We start from the raw sequence: 17,449 nt of genomic DNA, 5'->3' as shown, positions 1-17,449 counted from the left end.
CTACTAACAGACACTCTGTCACCTGACTTAATGTGACTGCAGGACTTTAGGCAGATTTTATAATACTCATGATGGCTCTCAGGTGGCTCAGAATCTGTCTGCAATGTGGGAGACCTGGGTTCAATCCCTGGGTTGGGAATATCTCCTGGAGAAGGAAATGGCAACCCACTCCAGGATTCTTGACTGGGAAATCCCATGGACAGAAGTGCCTGGTGGACTACAGCACACAGAGTCACAAAAGTTGGACACTTGCAAATAAAATAACACATAATCCTCATGAAGCAAACAAATCAGATGACGCTAAGTACTCTAACAAGAGGTGAAGGAGGAACTTGGCAGGAGCCTGTCTGATTTTCACCCTGGTTTCCCCGCTGCACTGGGGCCTCGTCTCCCGAGGGGGCTGCAGCCACTCCTGAGAAGACAGTTCAGGTTCATTCCTCCTCTCCGCACACAGGACGTGTTCCCCGAGTGCCTACTAAGAGGCCAGCATGGTCTGGGCAGGCTGTCAAGTCCCCCCGTCCATTCTGACTCTATCTTAACTAGCACATATACATCTTAGTTCATGCGAACACTCTCCAATGTGAACAGTAAAAGCAGCAACTTCTGTTTGTTGAATCTGCTGGCAAAGAAAGGATGGTGCCTGTCACCCACTGGGGACGACCCTGGATGCCAGAGAGGCAGCAGCCAGCAAGGAGTCCAGTGGGTGGGGAGCGTGCAATGCAGTGACCCTGACGGCTGCGACTCAGAGAATCAAACAGGGTGACAGGATGCGTGACCTGGGAGTGACTGCTCAGGGAAGAGATTCCCATGAGAGAAGTGACAGAGAGCCACGACCAACTCCACTGTCCCGCGCAGAGTGGCCGAGAGTGTGTGTGTGTGTGTGTATGTGTGTCCCGCGCAGAGTGGCCCAGAGTGTGTGTGTGTGTGTGTGTCCCGCGCAGAGTGGCCCAGAGTGTGTGTGTGTGTGTGTGTGTGTGTGTGTGTGTGTGTCCCGCGCAGAGTGGCCCAGAGTGTGTGTGTGTGTGTGTGTGTGTGTGTGTGTGTGTGTCCCGCGCAGAGTGGCCCAGAGTGTGTGTGTGTGTCCCGCGCAGAGTGGCCCAGAGTGTGTGTGTGTGTACAGGCTGCTGAGGGTGGGGCTGGGTCACGGGGCACCTGCATCCCTAGATGGGGGTGGGGGGCATCTCGTCCAGTGCAGGGGTGTGTGTGTGTGTGTGGAGACAGCGTGTGAGGGCGGAGCCCCCAGTGCAGGGGTCACCAGGGAGGTGACAGGGGCAGACACTGATGCCTTTCCTGCAGGCGGGGAACACACACAGTTCTTGGTGGAGATGTGGAGGTTCTCTTGGAGGCTGTCTTAAGTCTGCCCATCAGACATCTGCCCCGTGAAGACGTGGTGGCTCGTCCACAGGCCCCGTGGAGAGGAAACATCCGGGCTCTCATGCTCCCGGCACTTCCTCGGGCAGGGCTGCCCTCACCTCACAGATGAGGATTAATCAACTTGCCTGAGGCTCTTCTGCACCCCTGGCACCTTCTCCTACAAAGTTGTTGCCAAACAGCGACTGACACTGGCGGCAGGGGACTCTGCCTGGTGGTCAGGCTTCCCAGGGGGCACTAGTGGTAAAGAACCCGCCTGCCAATGCAGGAGACATAAGAGATGCGGGTTCAATCACCGGGTCGGGAAGATCCCCTGGAGGAGGGCAGGGCAACCCACTCCAGTATTCTTGCCTGGAGAATCTTACGGACAGAGGAGCCTGGTGGGTTACAGTCCATGGGGTCGCAAAGAGTCAGACACAACTAAAGAGACTTAGCACCCACGCATGCCTGGTGGTCATCAGAATGTTGGCCACATTTGGGAGGAGAGGAAGGCTTGGTGGACAAGGAAGGCTTGTCTGTTTATTAAGATAAGAGTGCTGGTGCCTTAAAAAAAGTTTGTCCTCCTACAAACACACAGACGATATTCTTCTTGACAGTGAGCACCCTCAGGGAATTAGCCGAGACAGAAGGCAAGGGTGGACCACCCAGGTACAAGTGAAGTGGAAAACAGGGCGACAGAAGGCCCGCTTCTCCCTCGTGGTCTGATGACAAACTAGAGCCATCTCTGGATGTCGGAGGGACCAGCATGGAGGGGGCAGTGTGACTGGCTCTTGGGGCACTGGCCACTGGGAGGCTCTGAGCACAGCGCCAGCCCAAGGGGACCAGCAGGAACAAGCTGTGTCCCCTGGGGACCGGCATCGAGATCATGTAGAGGTGGGGGAGGGGGCAGGTAAGCCAGGGCTCAGGAGCTGGGCTGCTCTTGAAATGGCCGAGAAAGAGCCAGTGCAGCTGGGAAACCAGGCTGGAAACGGGGGAAACATTAGGCTCCCACGTGGAGTCTTGCTTGTCTTTTTCGAAAGTCCTGTTTTTTCGTGTGCCAGCCGGAGTGTTCCGTTTTGCTCAATACACATTTTCAGTTATGCTTCTCCTTAAAATAACATAATTTAAAAAAAGAATCATTTTCCTAAGAGTAGCATGCTGCTTCCTCCGGGGGGGAGGAAATTGGGGTAGGGGTGTTTGGCTCCTGTCACAAATGAAAAGAGCTTTAGAAATCACAGCTTAGCCTTAATGGATTGTAATCACACGTCCCCACCCCCACACAGTTCTCCTCCACCGGCTGCAGCGGCCTCAGCTCCTATGAAAGATGTGAAACAAATGACTGTCTCCATCGAGATAAGGCGAGCGAGCACAGGAAGCCTGGAATTAGTCCGGGGGCCTTGGGGGAACCCACCTTCTTTGTGGGGAAAACATAAAGCCCTCAGTTTCCTGACTCGAAGGCCTCTGCTCACCCTCGCCCCCACAGAGCAGTCAGCTTGTATTGGGCCTGTGTTCTGTGACAACAGATATTGACTGCACACCCACTGTAGGGTAGGCTTGGTCTGCCCTCGAGGCCCTCTTTCTGCTAGAGTCTGTCCAAGGACAGAGACAACACTCGAGGCACAGCCCGGGGGATGTCACCTTCGGTGCAGGGCTTGAGGACAGCTCACAGGAGCAAGACCTCAGTCGGCCCTGGGGAGGTCAGGGAGGGCTTCCTGGAAGAGGTGATATGTGACCTGAGATCTGGTCTCTTTGAGTTTCAGTCCATTCACATAAGCCATGTGTGTTCTTTTCAACGTATTTCCTCATTTTCCTGCCCAGCTGCAGAATCTTCATATCTACTGGGTTTAATTGTATCCAGAAGGCAAGTCTGCTTCCTTTCTTTTAATCAAATATCTGTGGGTCGATGAATATGCAGAATACAGCAGTCTGCGATGGTTGCCGCAACTGTGCCTATGACTCTCCACAGGATAGGTGAGGATGGACGACTCCATGATCCTGTTTGCAGGCAATTCCAGAGAAGGTCCGGGGGTCGGGGGCCTTCCTTCCTTCCCTCTGCACACACAGAGCACACGGGAGCTCGCCTGCTGTGCTGTGCGTGGACGTGAGGAGAACCCCTAACTCCCGGCCCCTCCCCGATTAGGGGAGCACCTAGGTGAGCAAGGCCAGCCAGAGTCTTCCCAGCCACTCCTGGAAAATACTCTCAACACCTCTCTCAGCCACCTCCACACCGCCCTGACAGCGGAAAGCCGCACCCTGCGCTCGGGCCCGTAGCATGAGGCACTCCCGACGTTTTGTGGGAAACCGAGTCAAGGTGATCCCGGCCGAGTTCCCGACACAGGGGAGGTGAGACGCTCCAAGCTAGAGCTCCGACTCTGTCAGAAGTCTTCCAGAAACGAGTCCCTTCGGAATGGACTTCAGTGATCTCAGCTCACTCGCTCTCTCTGCTGCCCTGTGGGCTCACATTCAGCCCTTCCCATTCCGACCCCAGCCACTCACTGCCAGCCGCTGTCCACGCAAGGCCTTGAAAAGGAGGGAGAGACGCGGCCCCAGCCTGTGCTGGGCTCGGGGTCCTCCCTCCCCGGACAATGGGCTCCCTCTCCACGTGGCCCCCCATCCCTTGGGAGCTTCGGGGTGACGAGCTCATGTAAACTGGGGGCTGGCTGAGGGGTGGGCTTGGCCAAGCCTGAGGCTTCACGGCCAGCGATTTCAAAGCCTTGTTTCCGAGGGTGAACACGAAGGTGCCTGGGAGACCGATCAGCCTCTCCTGCGTGACGAGCCTCCAGGACGCCACAGAAGGTGCACGGCGACACAGGGAAGGTGAAAAGTCCCCTGAAAATAGGAAACGGGGTCGGCAATGGTCGCCTGCCCTTGAAGGTTCTCTGGAAGGGACAGAGAGGGATGGACAGGTGAGGCAAGGGAGATGCTCACTTTTTTCCCCCCACCCCGTCATGGTCCCCATCCGCCATGCACGAGCAGCCCCTCGAAATTTTGTCTGAAGCGAAGTCAAAAGCAGAGGCAGCACAGAGCCCTGAGTCCCAGGAAGTCAGGGCTTCCCTCCCTCCTCTCCTGGTCCCTGGGGTTTCCTCACCTGCTCCCCACGCCTCAGTTCACACTCGAAGGTCTGTCTCTTTATCACACAAATACAAATCTGTTTGCTGAACAGAACTAACTCTGTACTCCAGGCTGGGTGGCGTCCACCAAGGCCCAGCTCCTGTGATCCTGACCAGCTATGTGACCCAGGGGTGACAAGGCCGGACGCTGTGTACCCAACGGTCACCAGCTACACTGCTGACCTCCGGCTCGCGGTGTGTTTCTCATCTCTTCCTGCTTAGGAGTTTGTTCTTTCGGCTTTGAAGAGAATAGAGCTCTAAGTATTGTTTGGTTTGCTAATATTCCCATAATGTTCCCTGTTAACCCTGTCTTTAGAAATGTCATTTATCTTAATCAATCTCATGCTCTAAGGCTAGGTATGGAAAAATCTCACACGAAAGGAGCTTACTCGTTTTCTAGTCTGATTTTGAAGCGAGGCAGCATTTTAAAGAGAATCTTCAATGTCTGGGTTAAACAGCGCCTGGTACTTGTAAGCCCTCAATAAATATTTGTGGAATGAATGAGTGAATGAATTCTGTCCTAGCTTCTCATCCTGGAATGAAGGAGGTAAATAAGGTGAGACAGTATCTAACATTTTGTAGTTTACCAGCAGGGGCTAAAAATCCTCATTCTCTTTTTGTTTCTAGAACCATCCATCTGTCGAGTATCACTTCCTGATAAGAGCTTGTTCCTGAGTCCTCATTTGTACCTGAAAGTTGGCTGACATAATTAATGTCGACCACACAACAACATTGGAATTACAGACCAAAGGCGAGTCACAAACCTCTATGAGCCAGTCACCAGACCCATCCCATAAACTCTCAAGACCTGGGACTTACGCAGACTTAGGGAAAAAACAAAACAGAATCTGAGCCTTTTTAAGAAATGGGGGGGCAATGGGAAGAGAGGTGGCTTTGGTGTGGAGGAGGAGGAGGGGAGGGCAGGGACTTTAGCCTGAAGCCCCTGAGATAAATAGACAGTCTCTGGAGGTAAACACTGTCGAGAGGCTAATGTGTGTGGCTCCAGAGCCAGAGTGTCTGCTGTCGGGCCCTTACCCACGGTCCCCACCCCCCGGCCCTCCCTATGGCCCGCAGGTCACCACTCTCCTGCTGGCCACTGCCTACAGAATCACAGCAAGCACTTCCACACCTCAGGCAGTGAGCTGGCTGTGCTAGGGGCTGGCCCTCTTACTCAGTCTTCCTGAGTTTTAGGTGGTAAGCATTTTTAATATTTTCTGCTAACAGCAGTGAAGCCAAAAAAAAAAAAAAGCAGCAAAGTCATTGGGCAGGTGGGAGGAAGGGTCTCCGAGGGGAATGGACACAGGAAAAACCCCTTGTCATGGTCACCTTTATTGACACAAAAGAGTGTTTTCAGGTTGAGCCCTGGCCAGGGCTGGCCCCCTAAAACCAAAACTCCCCTGGGAGAGAAGAGCCACCTGTTTACCGTTCTTTGTGCAGCTGCAAAACAGCAGACACCAAGAACACCTACTGTTTGTTTAGCTTTTACAATTTCCACCCATTAATCTGTGTGTCTTCACCCTCCACCTGGCCCCCCAGTCCTGCTTCACAGTCACCCCTCCCTCCCTGGGCTGGATGCCCAAGGGGCGGGTCAGCACGGGCACCCTCACCACTGGGGCATCGAGGCCACCACCAGGAGAAGTTCTCTCTCACGTGTGATAAAGCAAACCAGACAGCAACGGTGCCATCGTGGGGAAAAGAAGCCAGAGCCTGGGGCTGTCCTCACGTTTATCTCAAATCTTCACTGGAGGCCAGACAGAAGGCCCTTCAGCGCTCGGGGCCCTGAGGTCTTGATGGCCCCGTGGCCACCACAAAACCACAGAAAGATCCAGATGCTAAGAAGGGGGAAGGGTAATTCCAAACATGGGATTTCTTTACTCTGTCAGCCTTCTGCGAAGCACTCAGTTTTCTGCAGCTACTTAATCTGGTATCTTTCCTCCCAATGGGGTGGCCAGTTCCTTCGAGGCAGGACCTTCATGGTGAGGCTTGGGGATCCTCATCGCACATGGCCCCCAGCTGTGGCCCCTCACTTGTGATCACTGTCCACCGAACCCCAGGAAAGGTCTTTAGCATAGGTCTGCCTGGTCAGGGGCAGTGTCTATAGAGTGCCAGGGCTGGAGTGTGAAGTCCTCGCTGACCAGCTGGGGCAGGTGAGCCAGAGTGGGGAGGGCATGGATGACGTCCCCGTGGAGGCGCTCATGCCTCGCGGGCCCCGTGCACGCGCTCTCTTCTTCTTGGAAAGCACTTCCCCTCTTCAAGTAAACTGGCCGTGACTTATCTCAGAAGTCACTTGGCTCCAAAGTCTTCGTGGACAGCCTCGGGGGGCCAATTAAAGAAAATCTAGAGGCCCCGCTAAAGCTCTCTGCTCAGTGATCGCCTGCCTGCCTGTCCCTGAAGATGCTGAGACAGGAGGGGTCCGTGGGACTGGACTGGGTTTCGGTGACTGCATCTCTCAGGGCCCTGCATGGAGTCGATTGGGGGGACGGTTCAGCAGGGGGTGAGCCCAGCAGAGGGTTCTCTCTCACCACCTAGCCCCTCTCCGCAAATGCCGCCCCCACTTCCCATGCCCCCCGGCAGCAAGTTCAGCAGAGATTTCTAAACACTTCTGTCCTCACGGCTGCTCCACGGTGATCAGTCTTCCGAGGTTTAAAGACAAGAAGGGTTGGAGATACCACAGGAGAATTTTTTTTTCCCCTCAGAAGGGCTCCTTCAAACAAACACGACCCCTAAGATAAGAACCCAGAAGAGATATGACCACCTCGGTGGATAACAGAAATGACCCTGATACCGCATCAGTGACAGGACCATCTGCCATGCCCTCGGTCCAAATCTCTTAGTGTTTCCAGGGCATTCTAGCAGTGAGAACGCTCTTTGGTTCTGTCTGTTCAGACTGGCTGTTCTCAAATGTGGCCCCTGGATCAGGGGCATGAGTATCACGTGGGAACTTGTTAGAAATGCAGGTTCCCAGGCCTCATCCCAGACCTACTGAAGCAAAGCTCTGGGGGCAGGGCCCAGGAACCTGAGTTTTAACAAGCCCTCCATCCAGGGACACTGATATGCACTGAAGTTTGAGAACCATCATTTTGGACTCCAGCTGGTGACTTCCGTGTTAGAAAATGCAGTTCTAGAAGGTGACAAAACTATATAAAATGCTAGCCAACTTAGTACCTGAAGTCCCAGGAATACAAATCTTTCAATTGTATTCTCTCAGATTCTGCCTTATTGTTTGTGTCTCATGTCCTCCTGTTCTCACAGCTGATGCTCAGAGATACTTGTCGATCGATATCTGGTGGCTGACTTCGGAATATGTTAATTTTTCCATCTCTAAAATGGAAGGTACTTATTCACTGATTCATTTTCATTTATCCAATTCATTCAAAGATTTATGGCTTAGCTTGAGTTGGCTCTGCCTACCAAATCAATATTTTGAAACTTTTGAAGCAATCTGCAGCATCACGTGAAGTAGTATTACTCTTTTTGTACAAACCTGACGAGGCTTTTTGTTGTTTTAGTCACCAAGTTGTCTGACTCTTTGTGAGCCCCGTGGACTGTAGCCCTCCAGGCCCCTCTGTCCATGGCTTTCCCAGGCAAGAATACTGGAGTGGGTTGCCATTTCCTTCTCCAGGGGATCGTCCTGACCCAGGCGTCAAACCCGTGTCTCTTGCATTGGCAGGTGGGTTCTTTACCACTGAGCCATCTGGGAAAGCCCAACGGCGCTTTAGGTGTATGTTTTGATCTGTGGTGGATTAGGATTCTGGGGGCAGTAAACCATGCCACTGCTGTGTTCCCCTCAGTGCATTTTAGAGATCTACAGTGAAGGGATGTCTGTCTCAAAGGCCACAGAAGGACCTTGCATGTGTGGTTACACAGCCTGTCAGGCTGCTCTGTGCTACACCAGGGTCAGTCCAGGCAGTCGAAGGCTTGTTGCTTAAGATTGAACGTGCATTCTTGGGCTGTGGTCTAAACAAAGCACAGCCTGGCCTGAGCTGCTCTGTGTGAATGAGTCTGTACACAAATGATGAGATCTGGATTGCAGAAACAACTATAACTCAAATTCAAGGGGAAAAAAAATTATTTTAAATATGACTCTAGCCGTTTAGCCAGACCCAGACTGTGGCTGAACAAGGGCTCTGCCTGGACATGCATCCTAATTGGGAGGACCTGAGGAGTGCTTGCTCTCTGGCTTCCAGGGACACAGCTCGAGCCAACATGTCCCGAGGCCCAAGCTCCTCACAGGAAACTGCTGGGACAATGATGGGGCCTCCAGCTTTCAGCAGGAACCTGGGTCCTTGGACCTTGCACAAAGAGCTGGCCGAGTTCTCCATGGCCCCGGACTGACTGCCGTCGCATCCCTCCAGAGGTGACCTGCCCCTGGGGCTGTCACACTTGGTCCTGACCCTAGCCCTGGCTGGGATTCCCTAGACAGAAAAGGCAGTTTGGGGTGCCTTGCTCCTTGTGCCAGGTTTGAGGAGACTGAATAGGACCTGGGGCTGTGTCCACCAGATGGGCGGGTGGCCTGGCATAGGCGTCCACGTGTTGGGGCAGCAGGACCCAGGTGGGAACAGAATATATGGGGGAGGCAGAGCCGGGGAGCCACTTGCTTGCTTTCAAATGTCTGGGCATCACTGGAAAGGCTTGGAGGGGAGGGGCAGGAGAGGCTAGTTGGGTCAAGGTTGGGGCTTCAGGCAGAGCTGAGCAGCAGGAATCTGAGCAGGAGGTGCCCAGATGTGCACTTCAAAGTTTACAATTGAAAATGGGGGGAGAAGGTCCAAGATGGCGGCGCCGGGGGCGCTGCCTCCTCGGCCGCCGCCGCCGCCGCTGTGAGAAGCCTGCGGGCCGCCCGCCCGCCAGCCGCGCCGGCGCCATGAAGAGGCAGAGCGAGCGAGACTCCAGCCCGAGCGGGCGCGGCTCGTCATCGTCGGCCAAGCGGCCGCGGGAGCGCGAACGGGAGGCGGAGGCGGGCGGGCGGCGGGCGGCGCACAAGGCCTCGGGCGGCGCCAAGCACCCCGTTCCGACGCGGGCTCGCGACAAACCTCGCGGTAGCGGGGGCAGCGGCGGTGGGCATCGCGACGGCCGAGGCGCCGGGGACGCGAATCACCGTGCGAGCAGCGGCCGCTCCTCGGGCTCGGGCGCCGGCGGCGGGGGACGCGGTGGCAAGGCCTCAGAGGACCCAGGCGCTTCGGGCGCGTCGCCCCGCGCATCTCCGCTACCGCCACCTCCGCCGCCGCCCGGGGCCGAGCCCACGGGTCCCGGCTCCTCAGCGGCTGCACCCGAGTACAAGACGTTGCTCATCAGCAGCCTGAGCCCCGCGCTGCCCGCCGAGCACCTCGAAGATCGGCTCTTCCACCAGTTCAAGCGCTTCGGCGAGATCAGCCTGCGCCTGTCGCACACGCCTGAGCTGGGCCGCGTGGCCTACGTGAACTTCCGGCACCCGCAGGACGCGCGTGAGGCCCGCCAGCACGCCTTGGCCCGCCAGCTGCTGCTCTACGACCGCCCGCTCAAGGTGGAGCCCGTGTACCTGCGAGGCGGCGGCGGCGGCGGCGGGAGCAGCCGGCGAAGCAGCAGCAGCAGCGCCGCCGCCTCCACTCCGCCCACGGGCCCGCCCGCGCCCGCCGACCCGCTCGGCTACCTCCCGCTGCACGGCGGCTACCAGTACAAGCAGCGTTCGCTGTCCCCGGTTGCCGCCCCTCCGCTGCGGGAGCCCCGCGCCCGCCACGCTGCCGCAGCCTTTGCTCTGGATGGGGCAGCCGCCGCCGCCGCTGTAGGCCTGTCTCGGGAGCGGGCCTTGGACTACTACGGGCTATATGACGACCGCGGGCGACCCTACGGCTACCCGGCCGTGTGCGAAGAGGACCTGATGCCCGAGGATGACCAGCGTGCCACGCGCAACCTCTTTATTGGGAACCTGGACCACAGCGTATCAGAGGTGGAGCTGCGACGGGCTTTCGAGAAGTACGGCATCATTGAGGAGGTGGTCATCAAGAGACCCGCCCGTGGGCAGGGCGGTGCGTATGCCTTCCTGAAGTTCCAGAACCTGGACATGGCCCACCGGGCCAAGGTGGGCATGTCGGGTCGGGTGATAGGCCGCAATCCCATTAAGATAGGGTATGGCAAGGCCAACCCCACTACGCGCCTCTGGGTGGGTGGCTTGGGACCTAACACCTCACTGGCGGCTCAGGCCCGGGAGTTTGACCGTTTTGGGAGCATTCGGACCATTGATCATGTCAAGGGAGATAGCTTTGCCTACATCCAGTACGAGAGTTTGGACGCTGCCCAGGCCGCCTGTGCTAAAATGAGGGGCTTTCCCTTGGGGGGTCCGGACCGCAGGCTGCGCGTGGATTTTGCCAAAGCAGAGGAGACTCGGTATCCCCAGCAGTACCAGCCCTCCCCCCTCCCTGTGCACTATGAGCTGCTCCCAGACGGGTACACCCGGCACCGGAACCTGGATGCCGACCTGCGGGTGCGGGACAGGACCCCTCCACACCTCCTGTACTCAGATCGAGAGCGGACCTTTTTGGAAGGGGACTGGACCAGCCCCAGTAAAAGCTCTGACCGCCGAAACAGCCTTGAGGGCTATAGCCGCTCAGTGCGCAGCCGGAGTGGTGAGCGCTGGGGAGGAGATGGGGACCGGGGCCTGCCCAAGGCCTGGGAGGACAGGCGGAAGCGTCGGAGCCTCTCCAGTGATCGCGGAAGGGCCACCCACTCCCCTTATGAGGAACGGAGCAGGACCAAGGGTGGTGGGCAGCCTGCGGGCCGAGGCTCCGACCGCACCCCGGAGCGTGGCCGCAAGGAAAACCATTCCAGTGAAGGGACCAAGGAGTCCGGTAGCAACTCCCTCAGCAACAGCCGACACGGGGCGGAGGAGCGGGGCCACCACCACCACCACGAGGCTCCCGACTCTTCCCACGGGAAGAAGACCCGAGAGAGCGAGCGCAATCACCGGACCACTGAGGCCGAGCCCAAGCCTCTGGAAGAGCCAAAACACGAGACCAAAAAGCTCAAGAGTCTCTCGGAGTATGCCCAGACGCTGCAGCTGGGTTGGAACGGGCTCCTGGTGTTGAAAAACAGCTGCTTCCCAACATCTATGCACATCCTAGAGGGGGACCAGGGGGTGATCAGCAGTCTCCTCAAAGACCATACTTCCGGGAGTAAGTTGACCCAGCTGAAGATTGCCCAGCGCCTTCGCCTGGACCAGCCCAAGCTCGATGAGGTCACGAGACGCATCAAGCAGGGGAGCCCCAACGGCTACGCAGTGCTCCTGGCCACTCAGGCGGCCCCCGGCGGGCCCGGCTCCGAGGGGACGCCCGCGGTGGAGCCTGGCCTACAGAGGCGGCTTCTCAGGAACCTGGTCTCCTACTTGAAACAGAAGCAGGCTGCAGGGGTGATCAGCCTGCCAGTGGGTGGATCCAAGGGCAGAGACAGCACAGGCATGCTCTACGCCTTCCCACCCTGTGACTTCTCACAGCAGTACCTCCAGTCAGCACTGAGGACATTGGGCAAGCTAGAGGAAGAGCACATGGTGATAGTTATAGTGAGAGACACAGCCTAGCCCAGACCTGGCCTTTGCAGCCTGTTCGTCACTAAAGCAGTTATTTTAAAATCTGACCACCGCCGCCCTGCACCCCCTGGCCCATCTTACACCCTTGATTTGAATTCTCTGCTGGGTTACCCTGTTTCATTTGGTAGGGGACCAAAGTCCTATCTCCCCATCAAAAACTAAGTTCTTAGTTTTGGGTTTTTTGTTTTTTTTTTTTTTTCTTTTTACCGTGATGAGAAGGGACTCCTGTCATGTTGGCTTCTAGTGTATGAAATACTGTCTGCTGTGTTCTGTATTTTTTTATTTTTTGACTAACTGTATGGAAAATTGTCAGTAAAGCCTTTGTCAGAGGAAAAAAAAAAAAAAAAAGAAAATGGGGGGAGAAGCTCACATGTCATCCAATCCAGGGGTGCCAGACCTGTGCCCTCCCCTCCCTCTTCCCTCACCCAAGACAGAGGTCACTATTGGATCCTGTTAGTGACCTGGTTTTTCTAGTAGTCATGTACAGATGTGAGAGCTGGACCATAAAGGCTGAGCGCTAAAGAACTGATGCTTTCGAACTGTGGCGCTGGAGAAAACTCTTGAGACAGCGAGGAGATCAAACCAGTCAATCCTAAAGGAAATCAACCCTGAATATCCATTGGAAGGATTGATGCTGAAGCCGAAGCTTCCAATACTTTGGTCACTTGATGTGAAGAGACGACTCATTGGAAGAGACCCTGATGCTGGGAAAGACTGAGGGCAGAAGAAGAAGGGGGCAACAGGATGAGATGGTATGGGGTTGCAAACAGTCGGGCATGACTTAGCGACTGAATAACAACAATGGACCCCAGCGCTCTTCCCTACTAAGCCAGTAGACATCTCCCTGTCTGCAAAGCCACAGCCAAGTCACAACTAAGAATTGCTCAGAGTCTGCAGACGAATGAAATCTCATGACCTTCCTTCATCTGCACTAATACACCAACTCTATGAATGAGGAAGACTTAACAACAACGCACTGAGTCTTCACAACAGCTCCGGGAGAGACGGGCCGTGACAGCCTCATGTGGGAGGCGAGGAGATGGCCGCCTGAGAAGGTGAGGTTCTGTTCTGAAGGGCAAAAGCTAAGCGGGGAAGGGGGCGCCTGGGTTCCAAACCCAGGGGCCCCCTTCCCCAGGGCCACTGTTGCCTCCCACTTGCAAGAGACTCTGGTATCAGGTTCGTCACAGAACAGACCGGCAAGTACACGTTAGGATATTATATTTGCAGATTCGTGAGACTCCGCCATTACAGGATATTAAAGCCTCTCTAAGAGACCATCCAGTGAAGGTGTCCTGGCCTTTGTGAGCTCGCCAGGATGGAGTGTAAGGGCTTTTATGAAAGTCTCAGGGATGTGGCTTCTGGGGCAACGGTTTATGGTCACCGGCCTTCTGATCGCTCATTTGAAAAATATGTACTTACACAGACGGCAAGAAACCTCACCACTTCCTTCCTAAGTGTCGGTCAGGAACACTAATTACTTGACTAATTAGACTGTGAAACTTCCCTTACAGATGGTAAGAAGGACCTATTTTCACCCCACAAATTTAGCCGTGAGTGACATCCCAGCCAAAAACCTGGAGGAGCGTTTCAATGGTTTTATTGTAGACAGCATGAACAATTTAAGCAAATCATATAAAAATAAATTAGAAACTAATGAAAATAGTCTGTCCTCTCTGAAGAGGGGGAAGTGACCTGGTTCTGGGGGAGGCAGGAACCTGCTGACGGGGCTGCGTCTGCTGAGCCAGGCGGGCGGGGGCCCCAACCCCGACACCTCCTCGGGATGTGGGCCGACCCGCCGCAGACAGGCCTCACTTGGCTCCTGACTTTCAGGCACTTCCTTCTCATTCTACGTGTCGTCCTGTTCCCTTTCAGCCGTTCTCTATACAGAGAGCGTCTGCTCACCCAGCAGCCAGGCCGCGTGGTCGCCCTGCAGCTCTGCACTAGCGCTTCCCACGGCCACATTCGTGCTCTTGCCAAAGGACCACTGTTGTTGTTCAGCTGCTACGTCCTCTCCGACTCTTTGCGACCCCATAGACTGTAGCTCACCAGGCTCCTCTGTCCATGGGATTCTCCAGGCAAGAATACTGGGATGGGCTGCTATTTCCTCCTCCAGATTCAGGGATCAAACCCGTGTCTCCTGCATTGGCAGGTGGATTCTTTACCACTGAGCCACCGGGGAAGCCCCTGGCAAAGAACTAGCACAGAATAAAACATCTACCACCAAGTACCGCAGCCCAGGGAAGGATGCGGGCTCTGACTTGCGGTGGCCGCCTGTGGAAGCTGGTGCGGGGGGCACCCACACCCTGGGCCTGTGGAGAAAGAGGCTGAAACACTCACCAGCATCCAGGCTGCCCGTGGCCGCGGTCCAGCCCATGACGGGGGGTATGGCCCCCACGACCGCCCCCACCCACGTGTTGGCGATGCTGACCCTCTTGAGCGGGGTGTAGCAGCAGGTGTATAGGAAAATGTTGAAGAGGCCCAGGGCGCCCGTGAGCGGGTTCACGCCCCAGGTCAGCAGGGCGACTCCGGGAACCGCACAGCCTGTGGCGAAGGACACGGCAAGCAGCGGGCTGGAAGAGAGAGCAGAGAACACAGCGCTGTCAGGGGTCAGCTCCGGCGGCCAGCGTGTGGGTCAGAGCCGAGCATGGGCAATCGGGCCCGGGGCCGGGAGCAAGCTGGGGGCAGTGCTGGCCTGGCCTCCGCCTGGGCCCAGGACATTCGCTGGATGTCATTTAACACGAGGAGGGACTTGCCTGCCAGAGTGCGGCTGCTCCTCCTGTATTTGCCAATTGGGGCTCACAAGGTGAGGAGGGTGGAGGCCTCCGAACCATGGGTTTGAAGGGAGGCCCTGCCCCACCCCTCCCTGGCCGGGGATTGTCCTGACCCCGCCACGCTCATCTGGGCAGGAGCGACGACGGCCCCCTCCTCCCTGGGCTGAGGGGAGATCCGCCTGATACATGCCTGTTCTGCACACAGTTAGGCTGGGCAGCTGGTGGGAAGCAAGTCGTTGTGACGGATGAAGCCCTCGGAACCCAGAATTTAAGATCTGGGCACAACCAGCATCTTACTTCTGGCAGAGTTCTCCCCATTTATTTATCCTTTGTTTAAAAACACCGCCCAGTTAGCAATAATGGGTAAGACTAGCGTGTCTGAGTGCACCTCTGTGTAATAAATTACAGGCTTGACATGCACCAGCTCCATGCAGCGAGGATGCTGTCTGCAGTGACAGCACTTCCTGAGCCAGAGCGCAGTTTATGGACATGGGACTTTCAAAAGAGGTGGCACAAGGCTGTATGTCAAATAAACATCTACAGCATAAAGATGACCGCAAGCCTGGTCCTCATCAGAGTCCGCTTTCTGAAGTGGACTTTGTGTGGCATCTTTGAAAGGCTTTGAGGGAGCATGGATGAACTGGGTCCACCAGTACCTGCCTGTCCTCTTTCTGCCCGAAACAATCTAAGCCGGTGCTCGAGCCTGCTTCCCCGAGGAGAAGCCACAGTTCACTCCCGGCCCCAGCATGTGCCCACGGGGACCTGGGAGTCGCCAGTGCGCAGCTCCGAGGGTCTCTGGTTTTGGCGAGGCCATCAGGGCGAGGGCGGCTGTCTGTCCCCTGCAGGCATGGCCTATGCCTGGACACTGCCCACCTGCCTCTCAAGGGACAAGGCGAGCTGGGGTGGGCAGGAGGGCAGCAGAACCCACCTGCCGGAGACCAGGGTGCCGAGGTGCTGACATGTGAAGGGGGTAGGACCCTCGCAGAGCCCTGGCTCCCACGCCGACCTGGGGAGCAGCACTGACCCCTCTCGCCCAGGCTATGACTGCTTGGGCCTGCAGGTGGAACTCAATGAAATGGGAGTCTTGATGGAAACAGAGAATACCCGAGGGGTATGCTGTTGTCCTGGCGACAGTGATGGAGACCCTCTAACCACACCCGAGACTTGGAGCGTGTTCAACCTGAGGGAATGGCCATCCCCTTCCCCCAACCTCCTTCGCCTCTCGCATCTGTGATGCCCCCGAGGGGCCGCTCGAGCTGCCCTGTCCCCCCTCCGTCCCTCCCACCCAAAGACCCAGAGCTGGGGCTCCTCCAGGGCTCATCTCCCTTCCTGGCCCTCAGAGTGATGGTGGCAGCGCCTCTCCTGCCTTCTCAGACTCCGGCCCTTCAGGAGGCAGCTTTCGCTCTCCTGTAAGAGTGACAGATGCCCTCATCTCAACTTCTTCCCCCCATTTTCTCTCTCACTTTTCAAGGTAGACTCTCCACTTTTGCTCTTGTGTAAGCCCCTCCCTGGTCCGGCTTTTCCCTCTGCCTCCACGGCTGCTGAGCACCTGCATCGTCACCTCAGTGGCCTGTGTACCATCCCCCAGGGATCTGGCCATCCCCTCCGAGCCCCAGCCTGCCCACAGAGCGACTGTGCCCGCTGTTGTACCCCCTGCTGCCTCCCTCTCCTGCTGCACACCCTCTGGTCCCCACACCATGGAGCTGGACTCCCTGGTGTTCCTGTCGGGCAGGAAACACAGCCTTCCAGAGGCAAGGGGAGGGGGCTGCCTGGGGTCACTTCTCACACCGCTCTAGAAAGAAGACCCGAGATGGCTGAAAAGCAGGGCAAGCATTATATCTGCTCTTCTTTCAATCAGGCAATTTATAGCTTATAAGAAAGATATTTTTTTCCCCAATGGCACTCTAAAAAGCTAATTTTATTTTGGGTGGGAGAAAAATGTGGCTCATAAACATTTTTATTTTTCCTGAGTTGGACCTTGTGTTAAAAAAAAAAAAAAGGAAAAAAGACTGTTCACTCCTTCTTCAAGGGCTCTGGAAGCCCATCAATTCAAAGGTATTAGTGTTATGAAAACCCACTCCAGTGTTCTTGCCTGGAGAATCCCAGGGACAGGGGAGCCTAGTGGGCTGCCGTCTATGGGGTCACACAGAGTCGGACACGACTGAAGCGACTCAGCAGCAGCAGCAGCATTATGAAAAGACCTTTCACTAAAGCACATTTGAATTTAATTGATTGAGATAGGTGATTTTACCCAGAAGTTTAGTTTCTGACCCTTGTCAGAATCACAGAGAATCATGAGGTTCAAGCTTGTGTTTAAATCTGTGCTCAGGGGCACAAATGAAAACTGGGGAGGCTGACAAGACATGTAAACAAGAATGAGGATATTTACCCAGGAAGCCATGACCATTCTCAGCACCTGGATCCTTGGGGGACCCAATTCCTGCTGGTCCAAGGAGCCGGGGTGGGCTCATGCTGTGGGCAAAGGTGCTCCAGTGGCTAATTCTGTGAAGTTTATTTTCCTGTGGTTTACTTTTCATAAGCATATATGTTTATCAACAGAGAGGTGGATAAAGAAGATGCTTTATACACACACACACACACACACAAACACAATGGAATATTACTCAGCCATAAAAGAGAATAAAAGAATACCACTTGCAGCA

At 55.7% G+C, this 17,449-nt stretch overlaps 2 protein-coding genes across 2 annotated transcripts in view; one reads left to right on the top strand and one right to left on the bottom strand.

The window, feature by feature from the left end:
- COX10 (cytochrome c oxidase assembly factor heme A:farnesyltransferase COX10) overlaps positions 1-17,449 on the bottom strand; it is a 111,502-nt gene that overhangs the window by 2,563 nt on the left and 91,490 nt on the right. Inside the window, exon 6 of the mRNA XM_020878127.2 lies at positions 14,353-14,585. Coding sequence (XP_020733786.2) covers positions 14,353-14,585 — 233 coding nt within the window. The remainder of the gene's footprint in view (positions 1-14,352; positions 14,586-17,449) is intronic.
- On the top strand, positions 9,291-12,368 carry LOC110147949 (putative RNA-binding protein 15B). Its single transcript, XM_070479134.1, has one exon. The coding sequence runs from the start codon at positions 9,322-9,324 to the stop codon at positions 12,004-12,006; it is 2,685 nt and encodes an 894-aa protein (XP_070335235.1). The 5' UTR covers positions 9,291-9,321; the 3' UTR covers positions 12,007-12,368.

This window comes from Odocoileus virginianus, chromosome 17, assembly GCF_023699985.2.
Source record: "Odocoileus virginianus isolate 20LAN1187 ecotype Illinois chromosome 17, Ovbor_1.2, whole genome shotgun sequence".
NCBI classification, from domain to species: domain Eukaryota; kingdom Metazoa; phylum Chordata; class Mammalia; order Artiodactyla; family Cervidae; genus Odocoileus; species Odocoileus virginianus.
Note: the sequence above shows the minus strand (reverse complement) of the source record. Positions and strands in the feature narration are given on the sequence as shown.